This window comes from Haplochromis burtoni, unplaced genomic scaffold (assembly GCF_018398535.1).
Source record: "Haplochromis burtoni strain Fernald_Lab_line unplaced genomic scaffold, NCSU_Asbu1 Contig_180, whole genome shotgun sequence".
Taxonomy (NCBI): domain Eukaryota; kingdom Metazoa; phylum Chordata; class Actinopteri; order Cichliformes; family Cichlidae; genus Haplochromis; species Haplochromis burtoni.
This window is the reverse complement of record NW_024582541.1, coordinates 1,270,392-1,282,996: the sequence shown is the minus strand read 5'-3', so window position 1 is coordinate 1,282,996 and position 12,605 is coordinate 1,270,392. Positions and strand designations below refer to the sequence as shown.

Genomic DNA, 12,605 nt, shown 5'->3' with positions numbered 1-12,605 from the left:
GTTGGTGATGGAGAGTTGAGCTACAAAGGCCTTGGACTGAAGCTTGACAATGCAGAATCAGGTGAGAATATGTAGCTCTATTTCTTTTTTTTTTTTGCTGTTATTCCCTTGTGTGTGCTGTAGACATGAAGGTGATCCTTGTTGACTGCTTAAATCTGACAAATTGATCCCTGTGCTTTCAGCGGAGCAGCTGGCCCGAGACATCAAGCAGTACCAGGGTTTGAGAGCTCTACGCCTTGAAGGAAACACTCTGGGAGTTGAAGCTGCCCAAGCCATTGCAAAGGCTCTGGAGAACAAAGACATGCTTCAGGTGATTTCATAGTTCACCATTTCCCATCATAGTAAAGGATCATTTATCATTAGGATTTGATTGTTAGTAAAAAACCTTTCCAGATTATTTGTTTTAGTAATCTAATATTTCAAGTGCGTTTCAAACTACAACAAGTTTTGTTTAGTTGAAATATTTCATCAAAATTCTTCCATCTTGAATATACAATACTGTTACATTCCAACAGCATTTATACTTTACACTCTCCTGCAGTGTGATACATTCTGTTAACTGTTTCCATTTTTGGTGTCTTTCAGAGATGCTACTGGAGTGACATGTTCACTGGAAGACTACGCTCTGAAATCCCACCAGCCCTGGTGAGAAGCCACTGAGTTACACCCCCAATAAAAGGAATAATCCATCCTCTTACATACTCTTGAACTGTTAAATATTCCTTTCATGCATGAATTATGAAAACCTCAATCAGGTTTTTTTTTGTATTTTTATTCATCTTTAGGCATGAAAAAAGGTTTTTGAACTTAATTTTTTTAAACATGTACTTTTCAAAGAGTTTTTTTTATCATGTCACTCAATGTGACAACTGGAAGGGTATGAAGTGACACATCAGTGTCCAACGTAGTGGTGGTTTATGTGCAATCAGCACTGACACAAATACAAGAAAACAGCCTTTGAATAGCTGTCCACTGTAGTGACCACTATTCGTGAAAGGCATATCACATCAGTTTTCTGTGTATGAATGTTGATGTTCTTTTACACTTCCTGAAATTTTCTTGTGTTCATACATGCGCAGTCTAATGTGCTTTATACTAGTCTGTATTTTTGTCTATTCTTGTGCTTCAGAGGTCCATGGGGAGTGCAATAATGAGTGCAGGGGCCAGGCTGACTGAGCTGGACCTGAGTGATAATGCTTTTGGGCCAGATGGTGTCAAAGGAATCGAGCAGCTGCTTAAGAGCCCCTCCTGCCACACCTTGAGGGAGCTAAAGCTCAACAATTGTGGTATGGGGATTGGTGGAGGAAAGGTGAGTTCTCAAAAAGCTTTGTCAAATAATATATAGACAAAGACACATTTATTTATGTTAGTTGCCCATCAATCACACCCTGATTGTCTTATTTTAAATTTGCTATGGTTGTGTACAGAGGTACAGGCTCAAATTATGTACGTAAATGTTCTGTTCCTTTTGCCGTTTGCATAGTGATGGGCAGATGAAGCTTCATGAAGCACTGAAGCTTTTCATCCAATTGGTTCACCCCAGCGCAAAGCTTCTTGAAGCTTCATTTGCTCTAGTAGGACACCTACTGGACGTAAAAATATTAGTTGGCATGAATTTGAAGAGTGTGGCCTTTTGCACACAGCCTGTAAATGTCAACAACAAAAGGAGTGTGTAAAACATGTATATTGTAGTGATGGCAGTATACTGTGTATATTTATACTGGCAGTATGGAAAATGATTATTTGGAAATGCTTAAAATGGAAATGATCATTTACTGTGAGGTGTGGTTGGGGTGTGGACAGTGGTTGTGCTTTTGTAACGTTGAGGTATGGACAGCTACACACTGAGGCTTTGAGCCTCAGTCCTGCCTGTTCACATTTTATTCTGTAAAAACTAAATTTTCACTGCTTTTATGACCTTTTTAGTGGGGAGAACATAGCTAGGATTTAATGATTTAACAAATCTTTTAAATCCTTTGATGGCTCACCTGGTCTTGCTCCACAGTCGGTGTTCCCCTTATTCTCATGCAAAGCTCTGTAGTGCCTAAGCATGGATGAGGTGTTGTTGTTATATCCCAGCTCCCTGGCACATAGCAAACACTTCACCTTGTACAAAAGTCAAGACAGCTTAACATAAATTGTATTGCACCATCAGTATTATGAAAATACATCTTCTGTAGAAATTTACATACCTTGTTGGGAGGAATAAGATCAAAATGTTCCCACACAGGGGAGGACATCCTCCTCTTCTTAGCTGGCTCCATTCTCTCCTGACTTTCTCTCCTCACTCTCATAAACCTCCAAACTGTCTCCAAACTCTCACTAACCGCAACTCTCCATCAAACACCCACATTTTTGAATGAAGTCTGAGGGGTTTATATCGCTGTCATATCTCGCGGCAAAGTTCGAACCACTTCATGAACCAGTCACGTGGTACAGCCGGGCAGCGAGGCTTCGGACGTCATCATTTTCAGCTCCTCCCATAAATGAAGCAAGCCTCGATACGCGCATCGCAGAGTGCAGAATTATTAGGCAAGTTGTATTTTTGAGGAATAATTTATTATTGAACAACAACCATGTTCTCAATGAACCCAAAAAACTCATTAATATCAAAGCTGAATGTTTTTGGAAGTAGTTTTTAGTTTTAGCTATTTTAGGGGGATATCTGTGTGTGCAGGTGACTATTACTGTGCATAATTATTAGGCAACTTAACAAAAAACAAATATATACCCATTTCAATTATTTATTTTTACCAGTGAAACCAATATAACATCTCCACATTCACAAATATACATTTCTGACATTCAAAAACAAAACAAAAACAAATCAGCGACCAATATAGCCACCTTTCTTTGCAAGGACACTCAAAAGCCTGCCATCCATGGATTCTGTCAGTGTTTTGATCTGTTCACCATCAACATTGCGTGCAGCAGCAACCACAGCCTCCCAGACACTGTTCAGAGAGGTGTACTGTTTTCCCTCCTTGTAAATCTCACATTTGATGATGGACCACAGGTTCTCAATGGGGTTCAGATCAGGTGAACAAGGTGGCCATGTCATTAGTTTTTCTTCTTTTATACCCTTTCTTGCCAGCCACGCTGTGGAGTACTTGGACGCGTGTGATGGAGCATTGTCCTGCATGAAAATCATGTTTTTCTTGAAGGATGCAGACTTCTTCCTGTACCACTGCTTGAAGAAGGTGTCTTCCAGAAACTGGCAGTAGGACTGGGAGTTGAGCTTGACTCCATCCTCAACCCGAAAAGGCCCCACAAGCTCATCTTTGATGATACCAGCCCAAACCAGTACTCCACCTCCACCTTGCTGGCGTCTGAGTCGGACTGGAGCTCTCTGCCCTTTACCAATCCAGCCACGGGCCCATCCATCTGGCCCATCAAGACTCACTCTCATTTCATCAGTCCATAAAACCTTAGAAAACCAGTCTTGAGATATTTCTTGGCCCAGTCTTGACGTTTCAGCTTGTGTGTCTTGTTCAGTGGTGGTCGTCTTTCAGCCTTTCTTACCTTGGCCATGTCTCTGAGTATTGCACACCTTGTGCTTTTGGGCACTCCGGTGATGTTGCAGCTCTGAAATATGGCCAAACTGGTGGCAAGTGGCATCTTGGCAGCTGCACGCTTGACTTTTCTCAGTTCATGGGCAGTTATTTTGCGCCTTGGTTTTTCCACACGCTTCTTGCGACCCTGTTGACTATTTTGAATGAAACGCTTGATTGTTCGATGATCACGCTTCAGAAGCTTTGCAATTTTGAGACTGCTGCATCCCTCTGCAAGATATCTCACTATTTTTGACTTTTCTGAGCCTGTCAAGTCCTTCTTTTGACCCATTTTGCCAAAGGAAAGGACGTTGCCTAATAATTATGCACACCTGATATAGGGTGTTGATGTCATTAGACCACACCCCTTCTCATTACAGAGATGCACATCACCTAATATGCTTAATTGGTAGTAGGCTTTCGAGCCTATACAGCTTGGAGTAAGACAACATGCATGAAGAGGATGATGTGGACAAAATACTCATTTGCCTAATAATTCTGCACTCCCTGTATTAACAGATTTTTAAACATGTAACACTTTATTGTGTATTTGCATTATAGTTCTAACAGCATCCATGTTTGTATGTTTAATATAGATCTTGGCTGAAGCCCTGATTGAGTGCCACAGACAGTCATCGTCTCTTGGAGCTCCACTTAGACTAAGAGTGTTTATAGCAGGAAGGAACCGCCTGGAAAATGAAGGAGCTAGCGCCTTGGCTAAGGCCTTTCAGGTACAAAATACTCCCACCTTGTTCAGTTTTACATTACCGTAAATGTGACGTTTAGTAACTGTAATGATATTATGGACTTTTGATTTGGGAGGAACAAAGACCATTTCTGTTTCATGATGCAGTTTCTTCCTCGCTTTCACAACAGCTGATGGGCAGCCTTGAAGAGATTCACATGCCCCAGAATGGAATAAACTACTCAGGTGTGATGGCGTTAGCTTCAGCCATTCGACATAACCCAGAGCTTCGAGTCCTCAACCTCAATGACAACACTTTCACCAAGAAGGGCTCGCTGCCCATGGCACAGGTGAGTTCCATAATTTTTTTCAACAACTTTCTGTAAGCAGAGAGGACCTTTATCCGGTGTTTGACTGTGTCCCCGAATTCACTTGGCCTTATAGGCTCTGAGGCATCTCAGGAACATCCAAGTGATCAATTTTGGTGACTGTCTGGTCCGTTCTGAGGGAGCTGTCGCCCTCGCTGCAGTCCTGAGAGAAGGACTGCCAATCCTCAAGGTCAGTGTACGATCGCAGCTCAGGACTTGGTTTCCCTTTGTGTCTCTTCCATCTCACAGTCCTCTCTCATGCAACTTTTTTTCAGGAGCTTAATCTGTCATTTGGTGAGATCACTGAAGCAGCAGCACTAGTGGTGGCTCAGGCTGTTGCAGACAAAGCTGATATGGAGAAATTGGATCTAAACGGTATGCACATTGACCATGAAATGGGTCTTTATGTGTTTGGAGAAAGAAGGTCCAGGTTGATTGAACAATGCTGCAGAAATGTAAAATAAAAAGTTTCATCATTTCATTTTTAGTTTGAAACTGGTTTTGTTTGTGGCTGATAGGTAACTGTCTTGGAGAGGAGGGCTGTGAGGCTTTGAGAGAGGCTATGGAGAACATGAACAAAGGAGACGTGCTCGAGTCCCTCAGGTAACGCAGGCTTTAAAAATCCATAATCATTTTCAGTGTTTAACTCCACAAACATGCAAACAATAGATTTAAAACTTTCACTGCTACAGGTGAAGGAAGGTGATAAGGGCATGAACGAGAGAGATCGCGAGAGATGTCAGTGAGAGAAGTGATCAAAACACGTAGGAAAATGGTGGGCGCACTGATGATGTTAGCAAGAATCTGCGGGATGGAACTGCTTATGAGTCCCCGAATTCCGATGTGCAGGTGGGACGCCGTAGAGACACTGGCACACGGACATAGAAGAGAATGAAGAGGGCAGTGATGAAAGAAAACGGCATAACAACAAATGGAAATAGTCCTGTTTCGCCTAACAGTCCTGTAAGTTGAAGCTTTATTAGACGAACAGTTGCTTTCATGTGATTGTTGATCAGTTAGTTACTTCACATAAACTGGGAAATGAAAAGAGTTCTCAGTGATGTCTCTATGTTCGTCCACAGGCGGAGATCACATCGTTCCTCAGCTGCCCCTCTGCAGAACGGCTTCTCCAGCTGGGACAGTTGAGGACACACCTTCAGCAAGAGGTTACATGTTTTTAAGTAGTCAGCATAAGTGTTTGTAGCATGTTGGTGTTGGCGTGTTTTACTTTGCTGGAATGGGTTTAACCTGTTGCTGTCTTCTCACCAGGTCGATGCATCTGAGCCACAGAAAGCTGCTGATGTCATTCTGAAAATCGGTTCCCTATACAGTGAAGATCCGAGACCAAGGCCGCTGTTCTGGATACTATCGGTGAATAAAGTCACACTTACATTAGACTGATTCTGCTCCTCATTAGTCCCACATTTGCAGGATTCAAAGTTCAAAATAATCCTTATTTGTCTTATATTGGACCTTGGTGCCACCTCTCAGTTCATCAAAAACAAGCTCCTCTTAATTTAAGCCAACTTTCTTCTGATTGGCTGCCCCTCACAAACAAAAGGATTAAACAGCAGGTGGAGCTTTTCTGCTCACAGCTACAGCTGCATAAAGAGCCAAAAGTAGGAAAACTAAAGTCTGAGCTTTTAACATACAAGGATCATCAGCACAGACACTGCTGTCATTGTTTGAAACTTTTAATATGAGCAGGCATCATTGGAACAGTTTATATATGACTAATTAATGAGAACAACCAAATTAGGTCCTCTGTCACTTTATAGTCAAACATTGAAATGCAACACAGCACACCCTTTTCAAAGCTTTGGCATGCAGAGATTCCTCAAATATAATTGCACTGAGTGGGCTGCTTATTAGTGAGGACGTCAGTTTCTCTCTTGTGCTGTCCTCTTTTTCACGTGGATAGCTTCTATTCTCTGAGATTCTGACATGCAGTGTGTCACTGTGCTCCACAGATGCAATGTTGAAGAAGCTCCTCTCTGGTCCACCTCACACCTCCTCCCACTGCGCTGATGGCTATCAAGGTACTCCGTGCCCTTTTACACTCATGGAACTATACGATCACTTTACATGCCGAGTTCGCAGGGCTCCAATTGCTCGAGATGCACAAATTAAGGAATAGCGTTATCTTATCTCAGATTTCTTAGAGGCCTATACTTGAATTCACTATACTGATTGACAATGGAACAAGGTATTTGATGCTGATACTTCACTAAACTTTGTGGAAGTGTAGATCGGACTATTCAATTGCAAACGAATAACTAATCACAGTTACTTCATTAGTATACACACCTTAGTGTTAGTATTAACTTTTAAGGCCATCAACGTTTAGAAAATATGAACGTACAGGTTGGAACCAACTTCCAATGAATATCGTAAAGGTTACTTGCGCAACGCGGTGTAACCCCAGTAGCGCGCAAGGATCATAAGCCCTAGTGGAGCCGATTAGGAGTCCATGAGGGAAGAGGCGCTCATGTTTACAGTGAGCGACGAGGAATATGCGATAAATGCAAATTGCGGAAAAAAGTAACACAGCTCATCAGAAGAGCATGCATGGCCATCAAGTCTGCTGTGTTTTTAAATTGACTGGATTCCCCATTCACGTATTTTATTTATTTTATTTATCATTGTTGTGATATGTAGAGTGACACAGGCCAATCGGCCTAAAATTAAATATATCCACGTAGGTTATATGGCATAGTTTTCCAGTATCAACGTAGAGGTACTAATTCTTTCTGTAAGCACTTTGATTATCTGAGATCGCAATTTTACTCGTAGTATTGACTATGACGAGGACCGAACATGGGCCCCACCACATCAAGCTGACTTGCCATTGATATTGCGATACATGACATGACACATTCATCCATACTAATGAAATTGTTGAATACAGGGACGTACGTCTTATGTGTGGAAGTTCTGTATGTCTCATACTGAGAGCTATGGATGTGTCACTGTACAGCCATATGACCCAAAATGTAATTTATTAGTCAAGACCCATCGAATTGAGTTTGTACCTGCTATGCAATTTTGATCCCTCTAAATTGTCTTGAGGGACCACAGACAACAACGTTTCGTAATGACATCCGACTCCACAACGTACCAAACGTGCACGTCACAATATTATCGAGCTCCTTTGCAAAACGAAGGCAATAAATATAGTCAGCTGAATGTCGAGTTACATGACAATATACCGTTACAAATAAATTAATGCTACTATTCACAGAATATCGGAATATAAAATTCGGCTTATCACTTCCGGAGTGCGAAATTTTTAAACATGGCTTCAAGGGGAACGCCATAACTTCTAATGGTCGAAAGAGCGGGTCAGTGGAAACCTAGAGTTAGTTACATGTGTGTTAGAACTACTAGATTCTACTCCTGTGACCGAAACCAAGTTCGTTCCAGGGTTACTTATCAGGTGTACCGTTCCTGAAATAGGCCCTGGCTTGATGGTTCAGATTCACTCTGTTATATAGGTTATAAATCAAACAGATGTGACAGTCAACACAAAAAGGTTCAGACATTTTTCATTGTGCATGTTTGAAGAATATTTTTTTATATTTTATTATTACTGGAAAAAAGTAATAATAACATGAAGAGGGTTTTATACTGAACCTGGTGGTTAAAAAGTATTGATCCAGTACCAATACCAATCTATATATGGGTCAGTCCATCCACCATTCATACCCAAAAGATTTTTATTTATTATTTTAACATATTCACATAATTCCTATTAAAAAGCTGATCTTTGCCGAAAGTTTTCAGGCAAATCTGTAATGGCCAGGTTGTAAGTTGGTTTTAAATGTGGTGAGCCTTTTCTTTATTGTTTTTACTTCCAGGGAGAGGGGAAGACAAAAAAGGCTTTGCTGGTCCCGGGTCAGCTGCTATGTTTGGAACATGCTGTCCAGCAGGAATACTTCCCTAAGCACGATGCCTCACTGCTTCACATCTTCCTGTCCAGGTAGAACAGTCTTTCATCACCTCGACTTAGTTGAACTTCATATTTCTATTTAAATGTGTGTTAACCTGTTGCACGAGTGAGACCGCAGCCTCACACGTTCACATTTCTTTTTTTTTGACTCTTCAGGAACGGTGGGGTTCTCAAGTCATGCGGCAGTGCCAGAGAGAGGCTGAGCTCTGCTTTGGAGAGGAGGTGCCAGGATTAACACTTGAGACTGACACAGGGGCACACTCTGCACTCACATTCAGTTTTTCACCTTTGAATTATCCTTAAGGACGAGGGGGGGGGGGGGTCTAGCAAGGCCAACAGTAACCGATTCTTTGAATTCTTTTTTGACTTCAGGATTGTCGGATGTCTTCTTTCATGTGCGGATTTATTCTTATTAGTCAAAGGCCAAGTCCAACCACTGATTTCTGCTCCTGACATTCATATTTTATGAAGGCTTCACAGAGACTGTCCAAGAATGTCTTAATTTTTATTTTTCTACTTGTGCTTGTGACTTATATTTTTATAGAAAATAGATACAAATGCTTAAAAAAAAAAAATTCACATCAATCAGACTTGAGCTATGTGTTTAAATGAAATGACTGTAACCTTGAAGTGAAGGAAATCCTACATTTAGTAATTAATCAGTTAAAATTTACAAATTAAAAAAAAAAAGACAAAAACAGGATTTATTTCAGAAACATGCTTTTATATCTGTGGAAATCTCGGGTTACATATCATCAGTGTTTCTGAAATGCAATTGAGAAATTTTTAGAAGAGATCCCACCAGGTGTGGCAGACGCTGATACAACTACTGATTTTTGTGAAACCTGGTTCAGGAGTAGCTAAGCAGAAATTGTGATGCCAACATTATTATGATCCATGAGTAAAATAAATAAAAAGGTGTTTGTTTTATTAATGTATTTGAATAAATTCTTTAAGGGAAAGAAGAGCAACGTTAGGGAGAGTTTGTTTACTCACAGCTGTCATTGTGCTGCTCATAGGGACCAACCCATACTGCAGGATCATCGTGATCAGGGACCAGAATCACTTTTATTTGCAGTTTCTTATATGACTTTATGTTGCACAACATCCTGTGTATTACCTCATATAGCTCTGTGTGTTGGTGGTATGAGAATGGAATATAGCATTTAGATCACCTGTTTGATTGTGCATCTATTCCTTGAGGATAACTTTGGTTTACCTGATTAGTAATTTGTACCAAATGTTCTGTCTTAAATATAGTTCATCTAACAAACCTGACACCCTCTGTGTTTGTCTGAGTGTTTTCACAGTCTGTGCAAGCCGCTTGACTCCAGAGTAGATAAAAATAAAGCATGTCCTGCACTGGTTCTGCTACTTAAGCTCTTGCATGGGAATCTAGAGCTGTGAGGATCGAAGAATGTAATGTTTTGTTTTTTGTTTTTGAGTGGTGATGTTTATTAGCATCGAGTCCTCAGAAAGCTCCATGTTGAATCAAAACAGGTGAGATGAATAATGGAGCATCACAACAAAACACGATGAGTTAAACTTAAGGAATATAATCTGTCCAGTTAGGAAGCAGAAACTGTGATGAGTGTAGCTCACCTGCTTTGGTGTAAATAAAAGTGACAACAGGTGCATGAGAGGCAACAGAATAAACCCTCCTCTCACAGATCATTGATCTTATCCCTCCTGACTGATTCTTGCCACTACTGCATGAGACTGTCCCTGCATCGCACTGAGGCTTCACAGAAAGTCCAACTCCAGGATGACATATCCATAAGTGCTATCACAAGAAGGTACAGACTAAAGTGTGGAGGAGATGTGAGGAGCCGTGGATAGGGCTGTAGAATAGCATCAACCTAGCAGCAGGACCGGTGGCTGCTCAAGTGTATGAGGAGTGACAAAATGGTGGCTGCAGATGACAAAATGGTGGCTGCAGTGCTGGATGCCTTATTACTCCTCTGACCTTGTTGTTTGTAAACGTGAAGTCTATATTAACTCAAAGATTCTGTTTTTCTAGGCAATTACAGAGCAGATGCGGTGGCGAAACCTGAATCAGAATGACTTTATCCCCAAGGGGCAGTTAACATACAACAGAGCAGCATGACGTTGAAGAGAAGGACATAAACAGGCAGTAAGAGATAATAAATACACAGAATATACAGTATATACACAAATTACACAGTTTTGCAATTAAAGTGACTGAAAGGTGAATAAATAACTGTAAGTGAGTAAAGTGTCGGCAGTATAAAAAGAGTCAGTCCTGCAGGAAATGCAGCAGAGGCATCGCCCAGAGGGGAGCCATTGAAATGCGGAGTGAAGAATGTAAGCGGGGTCGTTGATGATTTTGGCTGCCTATCTAAGGGCGTGTTGGCTGAAAACCTGTGCAAGAGATCTGACGGACAATCCAGTGACTTTAGAGCACACTGATGCAGTGACTGGAGTGTTTCCACAGCTGGGGGGGACAGCGTGACTGTCAATTGAGTGTTGAAATAGAGTCCAGAACACACGTCCTACAGTGGGGCCACCGATTGTGCAAGTTCCCCCACTTAAAATGATGACAGAGGTCAGTAATTTGCACCAGAGGTACACTTCAACTGTGAGAGACAGAATGTGAAAAAAAAAAAAATCCATGAATCCACATGGTAGGATTTGTAAAGAATTTATTCGTAACTACAAACAACGACGACAAACGCCATCTCCTAATTTACTATAACTACTAAATTTTGTCGTGTCACACTGGTTGGCAAACCAGATTCTCTCTTTTCCCAAAAGTTAACGTTGTTGTCCTGCAACCAGAGAGTATTTATTTGCATGTGGATAAACTATCATATTTATAACAACAGTGTATGTAAATTGACTATTTTAACCTTGATTGTAGTAGCACATGTAGCTAAGGTTCTTCATTGCATGTGTGTTTGTGTTATTAGGCAGGTTTAATGCATGTCTGTGGAGCTGCATATCCAGCAGAGCATGTTCTTAAAGCTGCCTTTCCTACACACTTCTCTACTATTATTTGATCATTTCTTAACTAATGTGCTATGAGTCCACTGGTCTTTGCATCACACGAGGTGACTTGGACAAGATGATAAACAGACTCACATGCTTAAGATGTTGTCTAATCTTCATGAGCTCTCTTGTGTTTGTGTTAGTAGGGTTAATGCATGTTCTGCTTGTGTGTGTGATTTTGTATATGTTTCTATTTTCGCAGTGTTTCAGACTCCTTCACAATTTTCCAACTTAAGCAGTCAGTTTTCTTTTCCCCAGGTTTGCTAACCCAAATTTTGATTTCCCACATTAAATAACAGCATTCCTCGTGTTCTCACTTCCTCTCACTCTGTTGTCCTCTCACTTCAACAGAAAATGTGACGGTAAAACCGCAAAGGATTCTGGGAACTCGTGGCAAGAGGTACTAGCACACGCAGGCTTTCAATTGAAATCAGTCACACAGCGATAAAAAGAAACACAAAAATGGCAAGAAGCTGTTGTATTATTAACTGCAATAGCCGGTCACATGACAGCCACGGGAAGCCGACGGGTAAAGAGATCGGTTGTTATCGGATTACGTCGTTGAAGAGAAATTGTTCGAGCCATGTTTCCGAAGTAACAAAGAGGCGACTGGGTTGCAGCCATTCAAAGACCAAATATAACGTCCCAGAACACTCCAGCTCACAGGTTAGTCTGCTCCAAGCATTTACACGAAGGTCAGAGTTTTGTAGTAGTTAATACGTCATTTTCATAACATAATTGGTGATATAGGTTACAAGCAAGTCTGGCGCTGAACAGAAATTGTCGCTCCTTTATTTATTGTGCATAAATAGTGAATTGTCCTGACACAATATTGCGTTTCGCTTCTGTTATTATGGTACATTGACAAAAACATATACTTTTATTCACAGGATAAAACAGTTGTTTTGTATCACTAATTGCCCAGTACGATTACAGCATACAATATTATTGTCACTGCTACATTTCTGTACCAGAAATTATTTCCACTACTAATTAATTACCGTTGAGCTCAAAGGTTATATTAATAAACGGTTAACGAAATT

General features: G+C 40.9%; 1 protein-coding gene across 1 annotated transcript; it reads left to right on the top strand.

Annotated features, from left to right (window-relative positions):
- LOC121815319 (ran GTPase-activating protein 1-like) lies at positions 1-6,602 on the top strand (the record flags this gene model as incomplete). The annotated part of the gene is given in 13 exon segments (XM_042225735.1): positions 1-61; positions 183-310; positions 586-645; positions 1,130-1,309; positions 4,148-4,282; positions 4,428-4,586; positions 4,681-4,794; positions 4,880-4,979; positions 5,123-5,207; positions 5,495-5,567; positions 5,687-5,770; positions 5,874-5,975; positions 6,575-6,602. Coding segments are annotated over 13 exon segments (1,293 nt in total), but the record flags the coding sequence as incomplete, so codon positions are not given.
- Positions 6,603-12,605: the final 6,003 nt, after the last annotated feature.